Source organism: Hemicordylus capensis, chromosome 1, assembly GCF_027244095.1.
Source record: "Hemicordylus capensis ecotype Gifberg chromosome 1, rHemCap1.1.pri, whole genome shotgun sequence".
Lineage (NCBI taxonomy): Eukaryota > Metazoa > Chordata > Lepidosauria > Squamata > Cordylidae > Hemicordylus > Hemicordylus capensis.
Window position 1 is genome coordinate 457,980,074 of NC_069657.1, and position 27,753 is coordinate 458,007,826.

The window sequence follows — 27,753 nt, forward strand, 5'->3', positions numbered from 1 at the left end:
ATGAAGTGCAACCTAAGCATTGGATTTGATATATTGTACCTTCCTTACCACAGTTTCCTTTCCCCTGCTCACAAACTTCACAGTCGTGTAGATCACATCTCTTATCATGCAATCTAGTTAACTAACAATTGTTTAAGGGTCATATCTCAAGATATATATATATATATATATTTAAAGGTGATTCAGACCTATTACTGAGCACTGTTCGTTTGCTACAAGTGCTGTTGTGGTGCATTGTAACAGGCTTTATAAAGACAGGCCTATGTGGCCCTCCGCTTGGACAGATACTCACGGGTTCCACTCCAGGATTTGCACAGCAGTCTCTGTTTTGGCCAGACTCCACCGCTGTCGCCCCACAGCAGCCCCCTTCTTGGCCCCCACCAGCTCCTGCTCAGACTCGTGTGGCCTTTCAGCGGTAGCCCCCGGGGCAGGGGTGGGCCTCCCTCCCAGGCAGGGGCGTAACTACCATTAGGCAAGGGGAGGCGGCTGCCTGGGGGCCCCCCACACCTTGAGGGCCCCCCCAGAGGCAAGTCACATGAGGCAAGTCACATGACTATATATTGTGAAGTGTGTGTGCATCAGTGAGGGGCCCATTTTAAAATTTTGTCTCTGGGCCCACTCCAGACTTGTTACGCCCCTGCTCCCGGGACAGAGTGGGGCGCCCCCCCCCCCAAGATAGCTGTCCCGGTGCCTGCCTGCCTGCCAAGGGCTTCTTGCTGGCCAGGCAGTGGGGGGGGGAATAGGGGAGGGAGGGCGGACCCCCCGCGCTTATTGTGGGGCGGGGTGCATGGCGGCGGCGGTGGGGGCTGCTGCTGCTCCCTCCCACCCTGCGGGCTCCTCAAGGGGACGTGGTGGAGGCCGGGAGGCAGGCCCGGGGCTGCCAGAGGCCGAGCCGGCGGCATGTGTCCCGGCCACCCCCAGCCAGGCAAGGCTAACGGGCCGCTGCTGGGCTCCGAGGCGGCGCCCGGGGACACGGCTGGCGGGCAAGCGCTCCAGATGGGCGGCGGGGCTCGGTCCCCCACCCCACCCCACCCCACCCCACCCCACCCCGGCGCGGGCCTGACTGCCGGAGGAGGATGGGGAGGAGGAGGAGGCCTCTCTCTGGCCGGCCCGGGGTCGCCATGGCAACCTGAGCCCCGTGAGGAGCTGAAGGATGGAGAAGGCCGCGCCCCTCTGGCCAGCGCTGCGCCTATCGGGAGCCGTAGTTCCCCGCCGCCGCGAGACCCCGCCCACCCGAGGCCGAACCAGGGCCGCGATTGGCCTGGGCGGCTGGGCGGCTCCGCCCCTCGCCCAGGGAAGCAGGTGAGCGCGGCGGCGGCTGGAAGGGACGGGCAGGCGCAGGCAGGCAGCAGCAGCGTCGCATCCTCGTCCGGCTGCATCTTATCCAGGCGGGCCGGAGGCGCAGCAGCGGTGCAGGTGAGTCGGGGCTGCCCCCCCACCAAGCAGCATCCCTGGGAAAGCGGAGGCGCGCAGGCGCTTGCTCCCCGCCCGCCCCCCCCCCGCGGGCTGCGCGCCTGGGCGCGTCTCCTCCCCGCCCGCCTTTGTGCCTCGGCCGGGGGCTTGGGCTGGCTGGTGGGGGGCGAAGCGGGCTGGCCTTGGCGCAGCGCGGGGCTTTGTCCCCTTGCTCTGCCGCTGGCCGCCGCCCCACCCGCCCGCTCGGGGTCTGGGCCTGGCCTGGGGGGGGGGGGCGGGGTGGCGGCGCCCCGCTGAGCCTGCGCCCCGTTGGCGGCGCCAGGGAGCTCCTTCGCCCGCTTAGGGCTCCGGGATCTCGGCGCGTCCTAAGGGGCGGGGTGGGGGGCGCCCAAGGAGTCCGCTCGGGCAGCTCCTCCCTTCTCCTTCCCCGCCCGGCGCCGCCGCGCAGCCTGCAGGCTGGCCATTCGTCGGTCGGGTTAGTTCTGGCCGCGCAGCTCCACCCGACGGGCGGCCAACCTGCAGGCAACGAGGAGAGAGAGAGAGCGGCGCTCCCCCCGCCAGTTGCCTCCTGGCCCCCACCCCGTCTCCCTCGGACCAGCCGCCAGCAGTGGGGGACGAAGGCGCGCCTCCGCGGGGCGCAGTTGGCGGAGAGGCCCCGTATGCATCCGGCAGCCTCGGCCGACGTAATCTTCGTCCTCCCGGCGCGGGGATTATTGTTGCGGAGGAGGAGTGGGGGAGGAAGACCCTCTGGCGGCTCGCCGCCCCTCCCCGCCCCCGAGCAGAGAGACCCCCGGGGAGGGGGCGCGGCTGACGAGCAGGCGCAGCTGCTGCCCGCCCGCCCGCCCCGCCTGGACAGCTCCTGGCCCCCCACGTTTGCTTTCTGGGGGCCGGGCCGGGCCGGGGGGGCGGCGAGACGGCTGCTGCCGCGCGCCTCGGGCGTGGGTCCCGGCGGGGAGGGGGTCCTGGGCGGCCGTCCGGCGCTTCTGCCGGAGAGGGAGCAGCGGAGAAGGGCCCGCTGCTCGCGGGCGGGGAGGGAGGCGCGCGGGCACGGCAGCCGCGTGTGTGCGCCGGGGCCCTGGGCTGGGCTGGGCGGCGGCTCCCCGGCCTCCTGCCCTCGGCTCCGGCTGCTGTGCTGCATGGGAGGGCAGACGGGAGTTCCGGGCCGGCGAGCTTGGAAGTGCTGCTCTCCTCGCCTGGCCGGCATCCGATTCCGCCCCAGAGCCTCGACGGGGCGGGGCGGGGCTGCTCTCGCTCCGGTGGCCGCCCTTGCCTTGCCTTGCCTTGGGGTGGCCTCTCCGCAGAGCGGCGGGGGCGGGCCTCTGGCCACCCGCCCCCCGCCGCCACGTGCCCAGAAGACAAAGTGTGTTTGGGCCGCCCCCGCCTCAGCCGTTGCCCTCCTTTGTCTCCGGACTGAAGCCCAGCCAAGCCCGACCCGGCGGGCGCAGAGAGCGCGGCCTCTCCAGCAGGCCGCTGGTCCCCGGCTTCCTCCGGCCCCTCTCCCCTGTCGGGAGGGGTCTTTCCCTCAGTGGGGCAGCCCTTGGCAGGCGCTCTTCCGAGGGAGCGAGGGCAGGCGGGGGTGGGGTCCGGGGGGGCTGGTCGGAGGCCCGGGCGGCCTTGGGGCAGCTTGGTGGGGGAGGGGCTGCTGGGCGGCAGACAATGGCTGCTCTTCCCTCCGTTTAAAGCACAATGCGCCCCCTTGTGAAGCCCCCCCCGCGCTTCCCAGAGAGGGAGCCCCCCAGGCGGGAGAGGTGGCCGCGCAGGCCCGCTGAGCTCTGGCCAGGGGCTGCTCCCACCCTTGTGCCTCCGCTAGCGAGAGCCTTTGGCAGCGCCGGTGAAGCTGTCCACGGAGGGCCTGGACTTCAGCACTGCACCGTCTCCTGGCCGGCCCGCCTGCCTGCCTGCCTGGGGCTGGCCCTGTGCTGAGCGCTGCAAAGGCGGGAGCGGGGGGCAGGAATGGTTGCCGACTCTGCTGCTGCGGGGGGAGTCCTTGCCCCCCCCCCGTGTGCAGCTGAGTGCCTTGGGAGCCCCTGCTCCAGTGTCAAGGGAGTTCAGAGCAACCTTTGCAGACCTGGCTGCTTTTGTGGGAGCAGCTGACTTTTCCAATGCCTTGCAGGGGAGAGGTGGGCCCGGAAGCCAGGCCAGGAGGGCTAGTCTCGTTGGGAACAGGCTTGGCAGCCGAGACTCGGGCTTGAGGCGACAGGTTGTGCTTGGCCAAGGAGGCCGCCTCCTGCTCCCCGGGAGGAGGAGGAGGAGGAGAGGGAAGTGCTGGCCATGACCGTGCAGTGTGACCAAACCAGCCCCCGGCCTCCCTTGCAACCAGGGAGCTAGCGAGGGGGCGGGGGGCAAAGCAGCCGTTTGACTAACCACCCGCAAGAGTGCTGCAAGCGGGCTGGCTTTGGGGCTCACAGTCCGGTTTCCACAGCGAGTGGGCCTGGAGAGGCAGGCAGTGTTCCCTCCAAGGAGCGCGCATGTGTGTGCTCACACGTTTTCTGATGCCGCTCCGGTTAAATCAGGAAGACCCCACTCTGAATGCACATGTGTGCTCACACTGCCTCGATCCTGCCGCCCAGCACAAAATTCATTCTGCACACAGATGGGAAAACTTGAGAGAACCCTGGAAGCAGGGGAGGCTCATCCTCGCAGCCGCCTGGCTGCCCCCCAAGCCTCAGGGTGGCCACTTCTCTTTGGCCACTGAGGGAGAGTCGACCCTCGCGCTGGCCAAGGCAGATCTTGGCTGGCCACACTCTTCAAGTAGCAGTGGGAAGCTCGGGGCCTGCGTGCGCCCGCTTGCCTGGGGTGGCCAGCCTGGCACGTCCCGCCTGGGCCCTTCACATCTGCGCTCAGCTGTGAGTTGATATGCAGCCTTCTGGGTTCTGACTCCCCAGTCTTTGGGGTCTTTGACTGACCGGTCATGGCTTCATGCTTTGCAGAAGATGCCTTCAGTGTCTGCTGGGTTGGTGGCTCCCCAGGGGCTTTTCACTGACTTCTGCCTAGTTCAGGTGTGGTTGTGTGACGGAGGAGTGGTGCATGTTTCTTCCTTAAACCCTTTGCATGGGTGGCAGCTTGAATGTCTGACCGAAATTAGCGGACATCTGCCTGGACAGGGAGTGTGAAGTTGCTGGGCCTGGCTAGCAAGGCTTCCTGCCTGGGCCCCGGGTGTCCTTAAGGCTGAGATGGCTTTGAACCTGTGCTGCTTGGCCACTGAGCAAAGGACCCCACGTGGGCCTGTAAAATCCTGTTGCTTGGTGTCCTGAGGTTTGTGCCTTGGCTGTCTCGTCACGAAGGTCTGTGCCACGGGTAGCTTGTGTTCATTTTGAAGAAGAGGAATAAACTCTGTTTGTTAGCCATCCCATAACCAACTGTTCTCCGGGTGGCTATTTTATTATTATTTTCTATGGCTTGCATCCAGACGTGTCTTGCACTAGAGTAAGTGCACAGATGTTGTGTGAGGAAACTGTTCCCGGGGAGTTCTTGTGCTAGATGCTCTCTGGTGCTGCTTCAGCTCTATGGGGAAAGGGAGCTGCTTGTGAAATTTGCTGAACAGTCTCTTACACAAGCCCTTCTGTGTGCAAATGGGGGTGTTAGGCTGTCCCTCTTCTGCTGAGGAGGTGCAGCTTGGGGGAGTGCTGCCCCCACAAAGAGTCCTTTCACAGTGAGGAGGCCACATTTGCAGATAACACCCAGCTATTTAGGGTCGTGAAATCCAAAAGAGATTGTGGGGAGCTCCACTCTCCAAACTGGGGGAGTGGGTGATAAAATGGCAAATGCGGTTCAGTATTAGCAAGTGTAAAGTGATGCACAGTGAGATGAAAAATGCCAACTTTACATAGACACTGATGGGGTCCGAGCTATAGTGACTGACCAGGAGAGGGATCTTGGGGTCGTGCTGGACAGCTCATTGAAAGTGTTGACTCAATGTGCGGCAGCTGTGAAAAAGGCCAATTCCATGCTAGGGATCATTAGGAAGGGGATTGAAAGTAAAACGGCTCATATCATGCTGCACTATATAAATCTATAGTGCGGCCGCATTTGGAGTACTGCTTACAGTTCTGGTCACCACATCTAAAGAAGGACATTGTAGAACTGGAGAAGGTGCAGAAGAGGGCACCCAAGTTCTTGGAGCAACTTCCTTATGAGGCAAGGCTACAGCATCTGGGGCTAAAAATTTGGCAAAAAGGCGACTTTGGGGAGACATGATTGAGGTGTATAAAATGATGCATGGCGTAGAGAGGGTGGAGAGAGAAATTGTTCTCCCTTGCACACAACACTAGAACCAGGGGTCATCCCATGAAACTGATGGCCGGGAAATTGAGGACCAACACAAGGAAGGAGTTTTTATGTGTGTGGAATGAGGTTTTTTTCCCCTGGGCAGCAGTATCAAGGCAGTTTGTACACATGTGCATTTAGAGTGGGGGTCTTCCTGATTCAACCTGAGTGGGATCTAAAATTAGCTGAGCAGACATTAAAAAAACTTGTGAGTGTGCGCATGTCTTAGAGGGAGTGTTGTACACAGCGCATAATCAGTTTATGGAATTCTCCACCACAGAATGTAGTGGCAGCCAGCAACCTGGATGGCTGGGGTCGGGGGGCGCGGTTAAGACAAATTTGTGGAGGGCAGGTCTATTAATGGCAACTAGTCTGGTGGCTTTGGGCCACTTCCAACCTCAGAGGCAGGATGCCTCTAAATACCAGGTGCAGGGGAGCAACCGTGGGAGAAAGGGCATGGCCCCACCTCTTGCTCATGGGCTCTCCAGAGGCATCTGGTGGGCCACTGTGTGAAACGGGGTGCTGGACTAGATGGGCCTTCTTGGGCAGCAGGGCTGTTCTTGTGCCCCTGTGGCTGCTGCCCTGTGTCTGTACTTCTGCTCTCTCCATGAAATGTGGAGCCTCTGAAGTCCTCCTGGAGAGCCTTGTGGGAGTTCGGTGCCTGCCCTTCTCCCTGCTTGTCACCCTGCCGTGGTCCGGTGCTTTTTTAGGGGCGCTCTGGCCCATCTTGCAGGAGGCGGGCTCTTGGAAGGGAGCCTTGCTCGGGGGCCAGCCCCTCCCGCCCTTGGGCTGTGTCCTCCTGCTGCTGTGAGGCCGGCTGTCACTCCAGCCCAGAGAGAGGAAATAACCCCTGCCTAGCTCTCTTTGAACATCTACAGGGGTGGACAAGAACATACAGTGAAGTGTCAGGGGTTCTATACAGGGAGGCACTTTTCTTCCAGAACTCGGGACAAGCGCTGGAGTTAGACATTTAGTAAGCTCAGGACTGACAGAATAAATTAACATGCGAAGCCCTCAGATGTGGTGATGCCACTTCAGCTTAGAGATGTTCAGGGGCCTAAGAAGAGACACCTGGTGGCAAGTAGTCCCTGAGATGAATTGTACTCCGTGCAGAGTCCCTTTTTTGGTCCACCCTGAATCTCCTGCCAGTTGGTTTCATGCGAGGCATCCTCTCCACTAGTATTGTGTGGAAGGGAGAGCGGTTTCTCTGTCCCCTTCCTCCATTCTGGGCGTAATGTTGGTGAGTCTCCCTCATGTCTCCCCGCACCATCCCCACTTGTGGTCTTCTTGGAGTCTGCCAAAGCAGCAAGTGCAGCCTCCACGTGCCTAGACAGTCGCCCTCTCCTTCCCAGATGCTGGAGAACAGCAGGGGAAGCGGATTGTACCCTTGCGCCCAGAGGTGCACCGAGGCACTTTTGGAGCCTGGAGCTCGAGGCCTTTGGAGGGTCCCAGTTGCTTCCGCCATTCCCCACCACAAAGTCAGCTGCAATGCACTATTTCTTACGCCAGAACATGTTTAGGGAAAGCTGGAAACCTTTTTGTTGAAAAAGTTCAGAAGAGGATACTTCCCACTGACCCACACATGCCCTATTTTGCATTGAGAGTTGTGGCACTTAAATTGGCTGAATGCACTATTCTCCCCCCCCCCCGCCCGCATCACTATTTATATGGTTATGTGTCTGTGAATCAATATATACAACTCTCCTATCTGTATATGAATCTCTCCTCCAACACTCATCAGGTTATATTCTCTCTCTCTCTCTCTCTCTCTCTCTCACACACACACACACACACACACACACACACACACACACGGCCCCACTCATGAGCACCCCCCCCCCCCGCTCAGTGGGACTTGCTTTCAGAGTATTTTAAAATGCTTTTCTTTTTTGGCCTTCCTCTCCCTTCTTGTGAGTCAGCAGTGCCAATGCAGCCCCCACCCCTTTCTCATCTCCCTGCCTTTCCCCCCTTGTTTCCTCCGTTCTCTCTGCCTCCGGGCTTGCTTTAGAAATACCGGATTCTTTTCCGTTCTCTCCCTCCTTGTGAGTCCGCCGGCAGCTTCCAGCGGACTCCTCCTTGCTGCTGCCGCTGCCTGGTGTCTGCCTGTGACGTCACTCAGTTCCCGGGCTCTCCGTCTCAGCCTCTCCTCGGTGAGTGAGTCTGCGCACAGGCCCCAGCTGGGAGGCAAGCTGCCTGCTGCCGCGGCTGGGACCCCCGCCCCACACACACACACACACACACACACACACACACACACACACTTCCCCGGGCAGAAGGGAGGTCTGGAGCTGGCGGCAGGGGGGCATTTGGAAGCCGGGAGGACCCCTCCCCCTGCCTTCCCTTGCTGGGTGAGCACATGGCCGCCCAGTGATGGCAGCAGTGGGACAGCTGGGCGGCCCCCGTGGAGACATTTGGAGGCCCCTCACCCCGCCCACCCCGGTGGAGGGCTGGGCCTGGGACCGGAGGTCAGGTCCCAAGAGCACCCCTGAACTGTGCACCCTCCTGTGAGCGTGCAGAGGGACTTCACCTGGAGGGGATGCTCGGCTGAGCTGGGTGGGCCCTGCTCTTCCCCAGCCAGGCAGTTCTTGTGCATTCTCCCGCCTCTCAAGATCGTAGCAGGCTTAGCGGGGGCAACGGCTGCAGCCGGCTGGTGATGGTGAGGTGGACCCGGGCGGGTCCCTTCCTTGCTGGGATTCCAGACCAGCCAGTCGTCACGGGCTCTTCGGCGGGAAGGTGGGTCCCTCGGAATTCCGCACGGGATTCTGTCCCAGAGACTTCTTCTCCTGTCGTCCTCCTCCTTCTTCCATGATGACCTGGAGAATGGACTCTCTTGCGTAGACAGACTGTGTAATTCTCTGTATAGCATGTCAGTTCTGAGCAGTACTAGCAAGTGTACGGATCAGGCCCAAGGAGGCCCATCCAGTCCCGCCTCCTGTTTCACACAGTGGCCCACCAAGTGCCTTTGAGAAGCCCACAGGCAAAGGGAGAGGGCAGGCCCTCTCACCAGTGGCAGGGGAGCAACAGCAGGAATTTAGAGGCATCCTGCCTCTGAGGCTGGAGGTGGCTGATCTCCACCAGACTAGTTGCCATTGATGGACCTGTCCTCCATGAATTTGTCCAAGCCCCTTTTAAAGCCATCCAAGCTAGTGGACGGCTTTAACATCCCATGGCAGAGATTTCCGTCGGTTAATTATGCATTGTGTGAAGAAGCACTTAGGAACATAGGAAGCTACCATATACTGAGTCAGACCCTAGGTCCATCTAGCTCAATATTATCTACACAGATTGGCAGGAATCTCTCTCCGCCCTCTCTTGGAGAAGCCAAGGAGGGGACTTGAAACCTCAGATGCTCTTCCCAGAGGGGCCCCATCCCCTGAGAGGAAGATCTTCCAGTGCTCACACATGTGGTCTCCCATTCAAATACAACCAGGGTGGACCCTGCTTAGCTAGGGGGACTAGTCATGCTTGCGACCACAAGACCGGTTCTGTATACTTGCATTTCTTAGCAGTCGGTTTCATGGGATGACCCCTGATTCTAGTGTTTATGCGAGGGGGAGAACATTTCTCTCTCTCCACACCATGCATGATTTTATAGAGCTCTATCATGTCTCCCCTCAGTCATCTTTTTTAGCCTGCTTTCCAGTAGGCTAATGAGATCACCTGGCATTCTAGGTGTGTGTCCATCCGTGTGTGTGTGTCCCCCACCAATCAACTTCAAAGCGCCTGACCAATATGAACCAAGTCGGGTACAGTTGTAGGGACACCTCCACGATGTAGTCTGTGATGATGTCGCCCACCTCGATTCAAGATGTAAACTTTTGAAGTGCAGGTGTGCTAATGTGTGGGCTGTCTAACAGATTTGAACCGAATCTGCTGCAGTTGTAGTGAGGGCGTAGTTTTTGATGATGACATCCACTCCGATCCAAGATGGCAGATGAACATTTGAGGCGCAAGAGGTCTAACTTGTGGACCACCTAACCAATTTGAACCAAATTTGTAGGGAGGAAAGGGAGGTTGTCAGTCCTCCTCGGTGAAGGACTTCTGAATCTGCTGGCAGGACAAACGAAAGCTCTTCTTAAGCATCTGGCCTGTAACTGGCGTGCTGGGCTGGGGAGCCAAGCCAAGGATGATGGGCCCCCAAGTTCACCTGGTAGGGCGCAGTGGAGTGCCCTGTAGCGAGGTCTCGGACTGGGAAGGGATGGGACGGAGAGCAAGGCAGCAGCTGCCGGCTGCAAGGACCGAGCCGGAACTCCTCCACCTTGGAGTCTTCCGGAGCCCTGGCGGTGGCGGCTGCTTGCCCTGTTTAAGGGGAGAGCTCCCTCCCAGTGGTCAGCAGGTAGCAGTAGTGGTCTGCTTTGCTTCTGGAGGATTCGAGGCGGGGGGGGGTGGAGGGCTGGCGTCAGCATGAGACATTCCTGGGCATCCGGCAGTGGCCCAGCGCCCCATGGGGGGCCCCGCCAGCTGGGCAGAAGCCCTCCCCTGATTGTGCTGGCAGACACTGGCTCCTTTGGCTGGCGGCTGCAGGAGCTGGGGGCTGCTGCCTGCCCTGGGCCTCTCCTTCACAGCACCCCTCGTAACATTGCAGCATTACATGGCGGGGGGAGGGGGGTCCCTCCTGGGGTGGCCTTGCTCAGGGACCCACAGACCTGCAGCCCGCACTGAGTAACCCAAGCAGTAGCGGCTGGTCCCAGCAAGCCGGGGGGGGGGGGGGTGTGCCGAAGGTGCTGCAGCTGCCTCTGCTCCCTGGAAGCAGCTTGCGTGGCGCCTTTCTCTCCGGCCACGCGGCCTGCAGGCCGGCCATTGGTCAGCTTGACCATGCAGCTCTGCCTGACGAATGGCCGGCCTGCAGGCAGCCGAGAGGAGCCCCCTGGCTTGTTAGGGCCGGCTGCTACTGATGCCAAAGAGTAAGGGTCCGACTGGCTGAAGCACCTGCCCAGAGAAACCAAGGGCGGGCCGTCCGTTTGCAGGGGCTGCCCTGCTCTGCCTTGCAGCGAGCGACTACACGGAGCCCTGCCAGATCTCCGCCCTACAGTGATGGGCCCCTCTGGAAGAGCCCCTGCGTGCGGCAGGTTCCCAGTTCCCTCCCTGGCAGCATCTCCCAAGTTCGGGCGGAGAGACTCCAGCCTCTGGCCTTGGAGAAGCTGCTGCCCGTCTGCGTAGGCAACACTCAGCTGGACGGACCAAGAGTCTGGCTTGGCAGAAGGCCACTCCCAGGCGCAGAGATGGTGCCACTGGTGTGCCCTGTGCAGGCATAAGAACAGCTCTGCTGGATCAGGCCCAAGGAACATAGGAAGCTGCCATAGACTGAGTCAGACCCTTGGTCCATCTAGCTCAGTATTGTCTTCACAGACTGGCAGCAGCTTCTCCAAGGGTGCAGGCAGGAGTCTCTCTCAGCCCTCTCTTGGAGATGCTGCCAGGGAGGGAACTTGGAACCTTCTGCTCTTCCCAGAGTGGCTCCATCCCCTGAAGGGAATCTCTTCCAGTGCTCACACTTCTAGTCTCCCATCCATATGCAGCCAGGGCAGACCCTGCTTAGCTATAAGGGGGCAAGTCATGCTTGCTACCACGAGACCAGCTCTCCTCTCCAAAGCCCATCTAGTCCAGCATCCAGCCTCACACAGTGGCCCACCAGTTGCCTCTGGGAAGCCCACAGGCAAGAGCTGAGGGCACGCCCTCCCTCCTGCTGTTACTCCCCTGCACCTGATATTTAGAGGCATCTTGCTGTAGCCCTCCACCTAGTAGCCATTGATGGACCTGGACTCCATGAATTTAGCAAAACCCTTCTTAAAGCCATCCAGGCTGATAGCTGTCTCCACACCTTGTGGGAGAGAATTCCATAGGTTAATTATGTGTTGTGTGAAAAAGAACTTCCTTTTATCAGTCCTAAATTTCCAAGGATTCAGTTTTATGGGATGACCTGAATTTTGGTGTTGTGAAAGGGAGAAAAATTTCTCTCTCCACACCATGCATGATTTTATACACCTCCATCATGTCCTCCCATAGATGCCTCTTATATACTAAAAAGCCCCAGATGCTGTAGCTGTGCCTCGTTTTATTTTATTTTTTATTTAAACTATTTCTGTACTGCCCCAAACCTGCTTCTCACAAGGAAGGTACTCTAGGCCCCTGATCATCTTGGTTGCCCTCTTCGGCACCTTTTCCAGTTCTACAATGTCCTTTTTGAGATGTGGTGACCAGAACTGTACACAGTACTCCAAGTGTGGTCGCACCATAGTTTTGTATAAGAGCATTATAATATTAGCCGTTTTATTTTCAGTCCCATTCCTAATGATCCTTAGCATGGAATTGGTCTTTTTCACAGCTGCCGCACATTGAGTCGACACTTTCAACGAGCTGTCCACCACAACCCCAAGATCCCTCTCCTGGTCCGTCACCGACAGCTCGGATCTCATCAGCGTATACTTGAAGTAGGGGTTTTTTGTCCCAATGTGCTAACATTAAACCGCATTTGCCATTTTGTCGCCCACTCCCCCAGTTTGGAGAGATCCTTTTGGAGCTGCTCACAATCCATTTTGGATTTCACTACCTGGAAGAGTTTGGTATCATCTGCAAATCTGGCCACCTTGCTGCTTACCCCTGCTTCTAGATCATTTATGAATAAATTAAAAAGCACCGGTCCCAGGACAGATCCCTGGCGGCCCCACTTCTTACTTCCCTCCATTGTGAAAACTCTCCATTTATACCTACCCTCTCTATCCTGTCTTTCAACCACTTAGCAATCCATACATGTATTTGATTTTATAGACCTCTGTCATGTCTCCCCGCAGTCGTCTTTTTTCTAAACTAAAAAGCCCCAGGTATTGTAATTTTGCCTCATAAGAAAGGTGCTCTAGGCTCCTGATCATCTTGGTTGCCCTCTTCTGCACCTTTTCCAGTTCTACAGTGTCCTTTTTTAGATGTGATGACCATTTCCCCTTGTGCTGGTCATAGAATCTAATGAACTTTGATTGATTGATTGATGTGGTGACCAGAATTGTACGCAGTACTCCAGGTGTGGCCGCACCATCGTTTTGTATAAGGGCATTTAATATTAGCCGTTTTATTTTCAATCCCCTTCCTAATGATCCCTAGTATGGAATTGGCCTTTTTCACAGCTGCCGCACATTGAGTCGACACTTTCAACGAGCTGTCCACCACGACCCCAACATCCTTCTCCTGGTCAGTCACCGACAGCTTGGATCCCATCAGCATATACTTAAAGTTGGGGTTTTTCGTTCCAATGTGCATCACTTTACACTTGCCAACATTGAACTGCATTTGCCATTTTGTCACCCAATTTAGAGAGATCCTGTCGTAAATCTGTCAGGCTAGCCAGACAGAGCGTAAAACAGGCAGGCACAAGTATAACAGCAAAGTCTTACAGGAAGAAATTCTCCAAACCAGGGCCAGTCTGAGTCAATCCAATCAATCCAACAGAGTCCAGAGTGAAATCCATGGGCAAGGTCAACACAGTCCAGGGTCCAAACACGGTCAAGGCAATAGACAAACACAGCCAATTAGCCCACAGCAAATTGATGTTGCTATCAGCAGGGTAGCTGTGGTACAGTCATCTTAAATAGGCTGATCTCCAGTTAATAGGCTGTTAATCAAGAGTTCCTGAGTCAGCAGTTTTGCCTGTTGTTCTACGCATGCGGCTCCTTAACTCTTGCTGTCTCTTGGATCAACGCCTTTCCACAACTAAGACTGGTCGCGCCCCCTCCACAAGAGCTGCCTCACCCAGCTCTAACTCATCTTCAACTCTCTGTGCGTCGGACCCACTCTCCTTTGAAACTTCTGGTCCTTGCCCTCCCTCCTCTGCTGTCAGCTCCGTCCCCTCCTTTAGCTCCTCCTTGGAGTCTTCCAGCATGCCCATGACGGATCCTTTTGGAGCTCCTCACAATCCATTTTGGATTTCACTACTTGAAAGAGTTTGGTATCATCTGCAAATTTGGCCATCTTGCTGCTTACTTCTACTTCTAGATCATTGATGAATAAATTAAAAAGCACAGGTCCCAGTACAGATCCCTGGGGGATCCCACTTCTTACTTCCCTCCATTGTGAAAACTCTCCATTGATCCCCACTCTCTGTTTCCTGTCTTTCAACCAGTTAGCAATCTACACATGTACTTGTCCCCTTATCCCATGACTGCTAAGTTTCCTCAGGAGTCTTTGATGAGGAACTTTGTCAAAAGTTTTTTGGAAGTCCAGGTATACTATGTCAACTGGATCACCTTGATCCACACACTTGTTGACACTCCAAAGATTTGCGGGGCAAGATTTACCTTTGCAAAAGCCATGCTGATTCTCTCCTAGCAGGGCCTGTTCTTCTATGTGCTTTACAATTTTATCCTTGAGGATGTTCTTCATCAATTTCTCTGAAACGGACAGTAAGCTGACTGGTTGTAATTTCAGAGATCACCCCTGGATCCCTTTTTGAAAACCCACGGTGTTGCATTGGCTACTTTCCAGCCCTCTGATACAGAGCCTGATTGCAGGGATAAGTTACATATTTTTGGAAGGTCAGCAATCTCAGTCTGGCGGTCCCTCAGTTTCTATCCTAAACCACTTGCAAGAACTTAATCAGTTCTTGCAGTGGGGTCTCAATCCGCCCCCTTCCTGCCTCCTGTTCCCGGGGTAGCAGCCCTCTGGAAGCCCTCTGCCTCCCACCTCCTCCCTCAGCCTGGGCAGCAGGCACTTGTTCAGCAACTTCCCCCACCGTCCTTCACTGCCCCCTCACTCATCTGAACCGCCCTCCATGTCCTGCCCACCGTCTTGTGCAAAGCTTCCATGGGAGCCTCCTTGGCCCCGCTCCGGGCTTGGTTCCTGCCTCACGTCCCGGTTGTCAGGATGGCTGCTCTTCCCTAGCCCGGATCTGGGAAGGTGATGTCGCTCCAGGAGCAGTCGCTGAGCTCCGGCCTTGGAATGGGCCAGGGGGACAAGGACTCGGGCACCCAACCAATAGAATGCAGCGCAGGGAAGCAGCAGCAGCAGCAGCACCCCAGAAGGGCACCGGCCTGTGTGAACAGCCAGGCCTTTCCCTGCCCCTTGAGGGCATCGGGGGTGGGGGGGGAGCCTGGGGCGCGGAGGCCCCTTGGGAGACCCTTCCTGTGCTGTTGCTTCCCTTCAGCCCGCGGAGGAGAGACCAGCCCGGTCCACCCTGGGCGCATCAGGGCTCCTTGTGCTGAGTTTGCCTGCACCGCGTGGCCTTCTGCTCCTCCACAGGGGCCGCGCTTGGCGTCTGTGCCTCCCGCTTCTGAGCAGGTTTCATGGAAGCGCTGGAATGACAGCCAAACTCCCTAAGGCCGTGGGAGAGCAGACACAAGAGCCGCCTGGCTGGTCCAGCACTCGGTTTCCCGCTGTGGCCCATGCAGTGGGGCCCTGGCTGCTGCCCCCCATCCATGCGCGGGCGTGATCCTGCACGGGCCCCAACTTGCCCTAGAAATGCACGTCTCCCTGAATGAGGCCAGCCTGTGATCTGCCTGCAGAGAACCGTCTCTCTTCTCACTTCCTCAGATGTCTGATGACTCCCGACTCCAGCAAACTGTCAGCTCCCGCTAGGAGGACTTCAAAACACAGAGCTGCATCCAACTTGTGTTCTTGTGCGGCTGCTTTGAATTGGCACCAGCCCCTCTGGCTCATCCGGCTCTCAGGCGCTCCTCTCCTCTCGCTTGGCGGAGCCCTGCTTCCATCTTCTTGCTTCCTTCTGTGCGCTGGTGCTCTTGCAAGGGCCTGATCCTTGACCCGAGAGGCCTGCCTCTGCCTGCATGTGGATCCCCCCCCCCCGCCACTGCCCCCCAAACTAGGGATGTGCATGGAACCGGCGGGGGGGACGACGACACATTTAAGGGCGGAGGGTGCCCTTACCCCTCTGCCCATGTTTCCCCCGCCGGTGCTCAAGTTTAAAAGTGCCTGTCGAGGCGACAGCATAGCTCTCTTGCTCTGTATCCTCTTCCTCTTCGGCCAGGGGTAGCAGGAAATACGCAGCACGCGGGTGCATGCTGGGCCCGTGAGCACCGGATGCTTCCGGCTGAAGAGGGCACGGGGCGTCCGGATGGTGCGCTGCCGCCCTGATGGACACTTCTAGACTGGAGTGCTGGGGGGGGGCAAGGGCACCTCCCCCAGCCTCGAACCGGCTGCACAGCCAGTCAGCCTGCTTCGGAGGCCCTTAAAAGCGCCTCCAGGCAGGTCCCTGCACATCCCTGTCACCAGGGCCTGGCTGGAACAAACATCCCCTCCGTTCTGCAGTTCGTGGGTGACGTCTCAGCCTGGCCTGCTGGCTTCAGGAGCAGATCTGTTGAGAGCCCGTCCAGATGTCCCCAAAGCCACCTGTGGCCCTGTCCGTCCCCCGTTTCCCCCGCCACACCTGTGCTGCCTCAGAGCTGCTTGTTCACGGTGGGGCTGGAGGAGAAGGGCGCTTTGTGCTGTGGGGAAGCGGGCTGGACAATAGAGTTGCAACAAAGGCCGTGGCTGGGACGCTCTCCCTCCTGGGACAAAGGCTGCTGTGTGTGCTGGGGGCTCTTGCTGCTGCTCTTCCTGCGGGGGGGGGCGGCATGGCTAGTGCTGGGCAGTCCCAGCCTGTGCCTTGGACATGTTTGATGAGGCCTCCGCCCCTGTGCTTCGAAGCAGAAGCCCCAGCGGGGAGAGAGAGAGAGAGCTGGGCCTGGGGAGTGTCTGGCGGGCAGAAGCAGGAGGGGTGCGTTGGGGTGGGCTGTCGCTTGCCTCTTCCTCAGGGCCAGGGCAAAATGATGCCTCTGCCAGAGCGGGCACAGCTTGAGTGACAAAAGCTGGCCCTGCAAGCTGCCCTTTGGTGGTGCGCTTCGTCCCTGGCATCAGCAGCTCAGTCCTGGGGAGGAGAACTTGGGTCCCTCCCTCCCTCCCTCCCACCCGGCTGCTGCCACTTCAGCGCATGCTCAGCTGCTGCAGGGAAGAGTTATCAGGGTCCCCCCCCCCAGCTTCAACCCCCCTCCCCTGACCCTCCGGTGAGTGAGAGGGGTAGACTCACAGCTGTGGCTCTGCAGGACATCCTTGCCTGCTCTTGGCGCCTCTCTCTGTGTGTGCAGCAGAGAAGCACAGAGTTGCCCCCCCCAGGCGGCTGGGGGGTTGCCGGGCGGGGGCTCCTGGAGCCGCCCTCCTCTCCCGCAAGCTGCAGGGCCGGGTCTCTGGCGATGGGGTGGGGGAGATTCCAGCACCTGCCAAGGCCTGCCCAAGAAATGCCTCCCTGCAGGGTTTGGGTTCCTTGGGGGCATCCCTGCCAGGAACTGGGCCTGCTCTCTGCTGCTCTGGCCTGGCTTGCAGGGGCAGTCAGGCTGCGAGTGGGTGGCTGGGAGGGACTTCCTGTGGGGCCAGAGGGCTGGGCTTGAGCCGCCTCTGGGCAGCTGGGTCTGCTGGTGGCCTTGTGCCCAGCGGCCCTCAATCTCGGGCAGCAGGCCCTGTGGGGTGCGTGCGTGCAGGGCTGGGGGTGGCCTTGCTGCTGCTCTGCCGGTGGGGTCCCGGCCCCCTTGCAGGTGCCCCTTGGCGGCCCTGCACCCTCGGGGCCTTCAGCCTGTGGTCTGGCTGCTTCCCAGCTGGGCCCGGGCAAGGGGGTTGGGCTCTGTCTGTGGCTTGCAGAGGTCTTTGGGGGCGGGGCCGCAAGTCTCCCTTGGGGTGGGAGCACCATTCCGTGCACAGGCGAGGCATCTTGGCAGGGAAGGATGTCGGCCAGGGATGCTCCGGCTGGGCTTCCCACCAAGCGGAGTTAGGTCTTCTCGGACTCTCTCCGGAGTGGTGGGCAGTCATGGCGTGAAAGGGCTGGGGCCGCCCTGTGGGGGCTCTGCTGGCCGCGCTTCCTCTCCCAGGGAACTCCTCCTCCTCCTCCTCCGTAGTTCTGCCGGGATCGGGTCCGCAGGCCTGCTGAGGCCGCCGCCTCCCCCTCCCGCAGCCCTCTGGCAATCCTGCACACGCGGCTTCCCCTCTCCTGGAGGCTTTGTGGTCTCCTCTCTTGTGGGAAGGCGGGGGCGGCTGCTGCTGCTGCTTTGTCGTCGTCGTCGTCTCCCCCGCCCCTCCTGCCTCCTGCACAATGGGGGCTGGGGGCTGTCTGGGAGTCCCCCAGCCGCAGCTGCCGGGTCTGCCCTTGACTGTTCCGGCTGCAGGGCAAAGGGGGGAGTCCTGCTGCTGGAGGAGGGATTGAGCGGGTGGTCTCTGCACCCAGGGGAGGCCTCTTCCAGGGCAGAGGAAGGAGAAGCCGGGAGGTGGGATGGGGACACCTCTCAGCTGTGCTCGTGTACTCTGCCCCCCCCCCACGCCCCAGCCTGCTCTCAGCTGCCCAGAGGAAGGGGGGGTGTTTGCAGAGGCCGAGGGACTTGATGGTTGGGGGCTGGCATGGGCAGGGGGTCCCAGAGGAGAAAGGGGCGAAGCGCGGCAAGAAGTGGCCCATCGGGCTCCGCTCATGGCCTCCTGCCCACACTTGGAGCCTCTGCACAGGCCCCGCCGGGCCCAGGACAGCTTCGTTTTTTGCATCCCAGCCCTGGTGCTTCAAGGGGTGCCGCCGTCTTCCTCCTTTTCAGGAGGTGTCTTCTTGGCATCATCATGAAGCTCCCTCCATCCTGCAGGCCACTGTTGGTGGTTAAGACTTTCTGCAGCAGGCTCCAAAGTACAAAAGGGAGGGAGTCTGGGGAGGATCTCTGCTAACCCCCGCCTAGGGCAGAGCCTTCCTTGGGGCCGCCCCACCCAGTCCCAGGTTCTCTGCACCTCTCCCGTGAAACAGTCCCTAGTGGAGCCTGCAGAGTGACCGTGGGGACGCCAGTGCCGGTTGGCTGCTTCTCCACAGCAGTGGAGGGACTAGTCCAGCTTGGGGGTTCTTCTGTCTTGCTGAGCCCCCCCCCCGCCTCTCACCTCCCTCTTCCAGAGACCGAGGATGAGGAGCTTTTGGCTTCTGGCAGAAGGAAATTGCTGTTTCCCCAGGGACAAGAGGGCCAGCTTTGAGCTGCAGGAGAGCTGTGACTTAATTTCAGGAGAATTTGGGGTCTAATTACCCCATCCTGCTTTAGAGGAGGTGGGTGGGGTGTTTGTCAGGTTTTGGTTTGGCTCGGGGGGGGGGTTCTTCCCGGCTCTTGGAGGCGTGATCTTGTACCACCACAGGCTGTTCTGGCCAAGGGTGCATTTCGGGTGGGTTTAAAGAGCCTCTTGGAGGATTGACGGGCGGGACGAGCAGAGCTGGGCCTGAGTGCTGTCCCAGGCAGCTCCAGAAGAAGAAGAAGAAGAGCGCCTGTGCTGGGCAGCCAGTGGGCAGGCTTGAAAACCAGCTTTCCCAAAACCACGGACTTAAAAGAACGGTGGTAGCTAATATCGCAGACAGTGGACTAGTCTAGTAGCACAGATCATGGGGCAGGTTGGGGGTTGCGGGTGACCCACTGAGAAGAGGAGGTGGTGCTCTCTTTCCCGCAAGGGCAGCATGGAGAGGCCAGCTCTGCCTGCTAATTCAGTCTGGTCATCGCATTGGCTGCAGTTGGGTTGCATTTGGACACTTGCTGAATGGCTAATCATCGCTTGCTGTGTGTTGAAGCCGGGGGCGGGGGGGGGGCAAAGGAGGCACGGCTGCCTCTGCTTCCTGGCAGCTTGGGTTGGTGCCTCTCTCCCCCAACCCACACTGCCTGCAGACTGGCCATTCTTCAGGTAGAGCTGCGTAGCTCTACCTGATGAATGGCTAGCCTTCAGGCAGTGCAGCTCTCGGACAGGAGAGAGAGAAGCAAGCCACCCCATTCTCTGTACTTGGGGGTTTAGACCCTTCCCAGTTCAAGTTCCTCCTCCGGCGTGGCTCAAGATGTGTCTGGATGGGACCGGTGCTCCTGTCTGGAAAAGGGGTGGCTGGATCCACGCAATAGCTGGGCGGGGAGGGGGGAGAATGTCTCTTGGGGAGACGCCAGAGGCCCTGGATGGCCCTTCTGCGTGCAGTCGGAGCTCTGGGGCTGCCGTGTGGGGTGGGGGTGGCCCTGCAGGGCTGCTCTGACAGCAGGCTGCCCTCTCCTCTCCCCCAGAGCCATGCTTGCCAACGCAGCCACGATGCGGATCCTCATCAAGGGGGGGAAGGTGGTGAATGACGACTGCACGCTGGAGGCCGACGTCTACATCGAGAACGGCCTCATCCAGCAGGTGGGCCGCGAGCTCATGATCCCCGGCGGGGCCAAGGTCATCGATGCCACCGGCAAGCTGGTGATCCCAGGGGGCATCGACACCAGCACCCACTTCCACCAGACCTTCATGAACGCCACCTGCGTGGATGACTTCTACCATGGCACCAAGGTACCCCGCTTTCTTCCTCCTGCAGTGGGGGGAGGGGGGAGCTGGGGGGGGCGTGCCCAGTGGCTGCCTCCCCATGTGTGGAGCAGCCTGCCTAGAGAGGAGGAGGCGGAGGCCCCAATGAATTGGCTGTTGGGGGAGACGCTTGAGCTGTGTTTGGTTGGGCAAGGAATCTGTGGCCAGCCCTCAAGGCCTTGTGGATCGGGGGGCTTCCCCCTAGGAGTGGGGGAGAGTGGTGTTGTGGGGGGGACGGGGGGTGGGGTCCACTTCCTCTGGGTTGGATTTTGGCTCTCCTCTCTTTGTGTAGTTCAGCTGTTCCAGCTTTGTGAGTTTTGCAGAGCCCTGGATATGCAGGACAGGGCAGTGTCTGGGGACTTCCCGTGATGCCCACTAGCACCCCATTGCCCTCTGCTGATGGGGTAGCTGTGGGCAGAAATGCAGGCCTCTGGGCTGCTGACAGAGCGGCAGCCTTCACCCCGGGGATGCTGGGTGGCAGCATCTGAACTCGCCTGTGGAACTCTCTGCCGGGGCCACCACTCTGCCGGTGACGGGCCCCGTCTTGCCCCTCCAACTGGCTGGCAGCAGTTCTCCATGGAGGCGCTTGGGCAGAATCCTGCCCCGCTCGGCTGCCTCTGCTGCTGGGACCTGAGCCTGGGGCCAGTGGCCTGCCCGGCGGGGGCCCTGCTGCTGGGTGGTGGGTCTGGAGCGGTCCCCCTCTGCGGGGCTGCTGAGAAGAGCCTGTGGGGGGGGCCCGTCTGGTTCCTGGGCACTCCGTGGCCATGCCTGGGGCTGGACGACCCGACAGCTCTCGCATCGGCCCCCGGAGCAGTGTGGCTGTTGGGCCGGGCTCTGGCCCAAGCCCCCTTCCTGGGAGCAGCATGGATGGAGCAGGAGGCAGCTGGCGCTGGCCGGGCTCCTGCCCTGGGAGAGGAAGCAGGAGGAAGCCGGTCCTCGTCTTCAGTGGCCCAGGGTGCCAGGTACTGGGGTGATGGTGCCCTGCATGCACACACACACACACACACACACACACACACACACACACAGGTTCCCCCTTCACGTCGCAGGCTGGGGTGGGCTGGAGGCCCCCGTGCCTCTCCTCAGGGCCCCCCTCCGTTCAGATGCCACTTGCTGCTCCCTCCTGCCTGTGCCCAGCAAAAGCCAGCCGGAACAAAAGGGTGGGCCCTGGTAGTCGGGGAGCGATTGGGCTGCCAAGAGGAGCGGGCTTCTGTGCCCCCCGCCCAGCCTCAGGGTTTGGCGTTTCCTGTGCAGCTGCACACTCCGAATCCGTCTCCCCATTCAGGGCGTTGCTTGTTCTCTTCTGAGGCCTTGCGAGATCTGGACGCAACCCACGGAAATGAGTTTGCATAGAGGCCATGGAGCATCACCCGCAGGTTAGCCTCAGAGCCTCCCTCCGGCCAGCCAGGACTGCCCCGGTGCCAGAAGAGCGCCTTGCCTCCCGCACCCACCCCGACCCCAAAAGCTGCTTCAGCAGCAGTGAGCAATCCAGGCTGCGTCTCCCCTTCTCCTCTGCCCTGCCCCCCCCCCATGGCGTGGGATACCTCAGAGCGCCTCTGGGGACGTGACATGCCACAGTCTCCAGGATGATGAACGGAACAAGGGGGCAAGGTTTCTAAATGATGCTCAGAAGTGGGACAGAGCAGTTTATTGGGGTACGTCAGAGGCCCCAACACCTCCCCCCAAAAAAACCTTACAGGTGGGCCCTATGAAACCTGTCCTGCCCCTGAGCCTCGTTTGGCAGTCTCCGCTCCGCCCCCCAGCCCTGTCTCTGTGGCTTCCCCGCCCCCCTGATCTGGCCAAAAGAACCGGATTCTCTGGGGAGCCTAAATCCAGAGGCTGAATCAACGAGGCCCAGGCAGCCAACCTGTACAGACTCCTGTTCATTGCAGAATGAGGATCTCGGCTTCCTCCCCTTGCCTGCGCACGCCCATGTGGTGTTCCCACAGGCAGAGAGCGCCACTTGTTGGAAGGAGTTGCTTGGGAATGGCGGGGCGGGGGGGGGGGCGGACCCCTGGCCCCGTTGCGGCCTTCCCTCCTGGAGCCGGAGGGGGCAACTCCTGCCTGTCGGCGGAAGTGTGGAAAGCCTTGGAGGAGCCTGTGCCCCAAAGCGGCCCTCTGCCTGCTGCTGCTGCCTCCACACAGACAGCACAACTGTGAGTGTGCGGGTGGCGAAGGGCGGAATGTGGCTGTTGGGCCGCCGGCTCCGAATGAGCAAACCCCCAGCTTGCCGGCTCAGGAGCAGTCGGGTCTCTGGCCTTCCCTGGTCAGCTGAGACTGGCCGCCGCGGAGTGGAGCAGGCCGCCGTGTGTGCCGCAGCCACCCGTGCAGGTGCGCTGGCCTTGCAGCGGATCACGGCCGGACTCAGCAGGGAGATGTTCCAGTGGCTCCCGCTTGGCCCCCAGTTGGCTCGCGGGGGCCCTGCGCTCCGCTGTGGAGGGCAGTTGTGAGGCAGCTCCTGCAGGCCTCGGGCACTCTTGGGAAGCGGCTTCCCCCGGGAGAGCCCCGGTGGGGTGAAGGGAGAGTTGTCCGCAGCCCCTGGCAGCTGCGATGCCCGCAAGGTGGCCTCCACCCCCCTGGAAGAGGAGGAGTGTGCGCTCCGTCTGTGTCGCCTGCCTGCGAGGAGTGGGGAGGGCCCCAGAGGGCGTCCAGCTGGGAGTCGGGGTTGCGCAGGGCTGCCTCCGCCTCCTGTCTGGAAGATGCGGACGTGGGTGATGGACTCCCCGGGGCTGAGGTGGGAGGCAACCAAAGCAAGAGCTGCAGGCTAGAAGTTGGGCATCCCAGGGGGAGCAGCCCGGCCAGGGGCCTGCGTGGCTGCCCCCCCCCCCGCAAAGGTCTGGTCCGTCAGCAGTGAGTTGCGCATCAGCCAGCTCCCAGGTCGCTTCGGCTTCCATCCAGACTGTCCGCCCAGAAGGTGAGGCAGGTGGGCCTTTCTTGGGAGCTCTTTCCCAGCACTTGCTGGGAACTCTCGGGGCCGGCATCCATGCACCTCTGCCTCGTGGGGGCAGACAGGGCTGGGACGAGGGGCTTTGTCTGGGGTGCCTGGAGAGGCACGTTGCACAAGCATCAGCCCGGGGAGAGTGGCAGGAGGACACCCTTTCTGGGCAGAGAGAGCTGCGGGCTGCTGCCCCGGCTAGCTCCTGGGGCGGGGATCTCGGCGTGTGCCCCCACCAGCCAACAGAGACGCTGGCTGGACTCCTGCCGAGCTGCCCTGTGCCCTCTGGAAGGCTCCTCTCCTCCGCTGGCTTCTTCCAGCCAGGGCAGGGCGGCTCTGCTGGGGGGCGTGCAGGGGCCTGGGCTGGCTGAGAAGGTTCGCGCCCCCCCCCCGGGCTTGCTCTCCCAGGAGGCTTTGCCAAGGTGGCGCCTGGAGCCCTTCCTGAGGGGGGCGCCGTTGCTCTCTGGCCCCAGCACTGCTGGAGAGGAAGTCACAGCCGGAGCCTGGATCTTGTGCTCTAGGCGGCGGGGGCCTGTGGGGGGGCACTGCCAAGGCTTGGGATTGCCGCTCAGCCCTGCACACCTCGGCTGCTCGCTGGAAACGGAGTCTGTTTCTTTCTGCAGAGGGAGCTTGAACTGCTGCACCCAAACAGCCGGTGGGATGTTCCACACGGCTTGACACCAATTCTGCACTGGGAAGGGATCGTTGTAGGGTGGTGGAGAAAGAGGTAGGAAGGATCCAAGCCAGGAAGCTGTGTCCAGATATTGAACCTGACCCACTGGGTGGGGGCGCGGGGGGACGGGACGACAGGCTAGTTCTGCAGCACACCAGGCCTGCTCAACTCCAGCCCCCCAGCCGTTTTTGGACTACAGCTCCCATAGTCCCCAGCCATGGTGGCCACTAGCCAGGGATTGTGGAAGTTGTTAGCCAGCAACTGCAGGAGGGCTGGAGCTGAGCAGGCCTCCTGTACACAGTCTCTGCCCTGAGGAGCCTGCAGTCTGGATTTTGGTCGCGGCAACAAGGGGAGCTTAGCAAGAGGCTCCCTTGCAGGGGGCCCCGGCCACTTCAGTGTGCGCTGTGCAGGCAGTGGAGGGAGCGGGCGGCTTCTGCCAGCTGAGGCACCCGGAGGGACCTGCTGCTGGCATCTCCCACAAGCCCTTGGCCGCTCCGAGCAGGTGCCTGACAAGCCCCAACCGGCCGCCAGAGAGCCAGGCTGGCTGCCGGCCAGAAGTGAGCCGCGAAGGAGGCTGGCCTTGGAGGAGGGTAGCGGCCCCCCTCGTTCTCTGGGCTCCCACCCCAGGCCCCCTTGAGGGGCTGCTGCAGCCTCCACCGGCGCCTGAGGCTCCCCTTGGATGGTCAGCGCAGCCTCGGAAGAGGAATGGCAGCAGCGTGGACCGCGGAGCCGAGGCCCTGACCCACTGGGAGCCCAGCCTTGGGGTGACACCTCTGTCCCCGTGTGGGCCTGGGCCGCATCTTCACCGGGCGAGTGACAGCAGCGTGGCCTTGTGAGAGGGGCTGATGCTGCCGCCGCCCCCGCCACGGAGCCTCCAGGAGCCCGTGTCCAGGTCAGGCTCGGCAAGAGGGAGTCGGTGCACACACCTCGGGCTCCCCGACTGTGTTGGCCTGGAAGCCCTTTCTCCCGAAGCAGAAGGCCTTGAGGGTGGGGCTTGTAAGCCAGCATGGGGGTCCGGGCGTCTGGGGCTGGTGCCTGGCTGGGCTGGGCTGGGCTGAGGGGGTGTCTGTGTGCTGGCCTCCAATGGGCTGAACAGTCCTGCTCCTTGTAGTGGGGGGGGGCTGGCGGCAGAAATGCGGGTGGCGAATTTTCAGTGCCCTCGTTGAACATCCCGCAGGAAAATGTGAAGCTGCTTCTGCAGTGTGAGACGGCCGTTGGGCCCTCTCCGTCGGGGTTTAGCTCAAGATGGTCCTCTTCCCCTTGGCAGGGGCTCTCCAGGATTCCTTGGCAGTTGCGATCTCATGGCATGAAGTGGATTCCCCGTCCTGCCTGCAAGTCTGTCTCTCACGCACTCTTCATGTCCTGTGCTGGGCAAGAGAGACTTCTAGGGAATCTCAAGCCACAATAAACATGTTTATCTTCTAAAATGCCCCATAAAACATAAGTGGTGGTATTGTGCCCCTGATTCATAGAGGTGGGGGTTTGTTGGGGATGTGGCCCATATCTTGGGGCTGGGGCTGTGCTGAGGGGGTGCTGCATGCCCTGTTGGTGAGCTCCCCTTTCCTTGCCTGGGGAGGGTGGCATCTTGGGGCTGCTCGGCCCCAGCCCCTTCTGTCTCGGCAGCTGCTGGCCTGTTTCTCGGGCAGCAGCTTTGTGCAGGGCACAGTGCATGGGAAAGGGGGCTGGGGCTGGCCTCTGGCTGGCCGTGGCACTTCTATAGGGTGGAAGCAGCCCCTCAGGAGGTTTTCCCAATGGGAGCGAGGCCTGGTTCTTCTTGGGGGCTGGCACAGGAGGATGGTTCTTAAAAGAAAACAAAGTTTCCCCCGGACACTTGGCACCAAAAAAATTCATTCTGTCTACAAATAATTAAGTGTGTCACCTGCATCTCACCCACAGTTGGAAGCTTGTGCAGAAAGGAATCCCCAGCTGCAAAGGTCTCTCTGCAGGGATGAGGGTTGCCTGCTGCTCAGGCCCCATGAATGGTCATGCCAGAAAGAGAGAGGCACCGCTCTAGCTCCGTGGGAGGGCCCAGACCCCATCCCTTTAAGGAGGGACCGAGAAAGGTTCCTCTCGGAGTAGACCGTATGGACCAAGGGTCTGACTCAGTCGAAGGCATAAGGACGTAGGAAAGGCCCTGCTGGATCAGGCCCAAGGAGGCCTGCCTAGTCCAGCATCCTGCTTCACAGTGTTCCACCAGTTGGCCCTGGGAAGCCCACAGGCAGGAGGGGAGGGGGGCATGCCCTGCTGTTACTCCCCTGCAACTGGTACTCAGAGGCATCCTACCTCTGAGGCTGGAGGTGGCCTGTAGCCCTCCGACTATAGACCTCTCCTCCATGAAGTGATCCAAACCCCTCTTAAAGCCATCCAGGTTGTTGGCTGTCACCACATCTGGTGGCAGAGAATTCCACAAGTGGATTCTGCGTTGTGTGAAAAAGTACTTCCGTTGGTTGGTCCTAAATTTCCTGGCAATCCATTTCATGGGATGACCCCTGGTTCTAGGGTTATGGGAGAGGGAGAAGAATTTATCTCTCTCCACTTTCTCCACTCCATGCATGATTTTATACACCTCAATCATGTCTCCCCGCAGTTGCCTTTTTCCTAAACTAAATAGCCCCAGGTGTTGTAGCCTTGCCTCACAAGTAAGGTGCTCCAGGCCCCTGATCATCTGGGTTGCCCTCTGCTGCCCCTTCTCCAGTTCTCCAGTGTCCAGAGTCATTCTCTTGGGCTGCCAGCAGCCTCTGACTGCTGCTGTGTGGCCTGGGCCTCTCTTCCCTTTTTTAGGAACTGGATAGGCGTTTCAGGTTTTTAGGCTGTGGTTATTTGGGTTTTTATTTTTGCCACTTTTTGCATTTGTTTGTTTTTATTGTTTTAATGCAACAAGAAGCTACTTTTACCCCCAGCTCCAAAATGGGAGCCGTTATAGGAACCTAGGAAGCTGCCATATACTGAGTCAGACCCTCGGTCTATCTAACTCAGTATGCTCTTCACAGACTGGCAGCAGCTTTTCCAAGGCTGCAGGCAGGAATCTCTCTCAGCCCTCCCTTGGAGATGCTGCTGCCAGGGAGGGGACTTGGAACCAAGCAAGTGGCAGCTGTGGCTGCCACGTGCGGGAGGGGATGTGAAGGGAAGGAGTCAGCTGTTGGGGGGGAGGCGGTCCCCCACGCTGCTGCTCCTCCACACAGCCCTACTGGCTTGGCATCAGCAGTCCCCAGGCCAGCCTCCACCTGTCAGTGGGGCTCCGGGGCTGGGGGCTCCTGCTCTGAGCAGGCAGTGTGGATCCGGCAGCACGAGAGGGGGCCGTGCCTGGCTCTGGGCCGCCCAGCAGGCAGCCCTTGCTGCAAGCCAGCCTTGGCGGTGTTGGCCGGAGCTGTCCAGCGGTGGGTGCTGAAAGAGCCTGGCTGCAGACCACACGCCCCGGGCGGAGCGGAAGCAGCTTGGCTTGGCCGGGCATGTGCGTCGCCGGCAGGAGGCTGAAGGCTCCGGGGCCCCCTCCGTCGTGCCTCACAGGGGACCAGCTTTGTGTGGAGGGAGGCTGCGCCCCGTTCTGCAAGCCGCCCGCCGCCCCGGCTGCTGTGACTTGCTCCCCAAAGGGCCCCCTGCTCTCCTCTGCCCTGGGCTGGGCATGCAGGCCCCCCAAGGTGAGGGAGGTCGTGGCGACGGCGGCCACAGTCCCCAGGGGCAGGCCGGAGTCTCCTCACGGCCAGGATCCCTCCGCAGTCGCTCCCAGCCCGCCAGCTGCTGAGATGTCCCGTTTCCCAGCCTGTTGCGAGGCCCCCCTCCCAAGAGGTGCTGCACTTGAAGCGGCTCCTCTTAGCCTGAACGCTCAGCTGCTGGAGCCCCGGGGCGGGCGGGGGGCAGGGGCCGTGGCAGTTCGCTGTAGCACTCTGCACGTGTGCAGTTCCCGTTTGCCAGGGTCCAGCTCTGGAAACGAAGCTGCTTCTGGGGCCGAGTCCTGCCTGAAAGCAGGCCGTGGGCAAGCCTCTCTCGCCGCCTCCCACAAGGCGCTGCTTCCCCCGTCTGCCGCCGAGGGAGCCGCAGCGGTGCCACCCCAGGGATGAAGCCCGTCCCCTTCTGGGGCCCTGCCACGGGCAGCGTGGCTCTTGTGCCATCCTGCAGGGCTGCCGGGGAGACGCAGGCCGGCCAGCTGGCTTCTCCGCGGCCTACTCTGCAAAGCGGC

General features: G+C 60.5%; 1 protein-coding gene across 4 annotated transcripts in view; it reads left to right on the forward strand.

Moving 5' to 3' along the window:
- Positions 1-1,252: 1,252 nt before the first annotated feature.
- Positions 1,253-27,753, forward strand: part of DPYSL5 (dihydropyrimidinase like 5) — a 45,560-nt gene continuing 19,059 nt past the window's right edge. Inside the window, exons 1-2 of one of the 4 annotated variants that reach the window (XM_053250598.1) lie at positions 1,253-1,416; positions 19,692-19,956. In XM_053250598.1, the coding sequence (XP_053106573.1) occupies positions 19,696-19,956 (261 nt within the window). In that variant the 5' untranslated portion in view covers positions 1,253-1,416; positions 19,692-19,695. Of the gene's footprint in view, positions 1,417-1,887; positions 2,097-18,592; positions 18,710-19,691; positions 19,957-27,753 lie in introns of those variants that run through there. The other 3 variants (XM_053250583.1, XM_053250590.1, XM_053250597.1) reach the window with 3 other exon arrangements.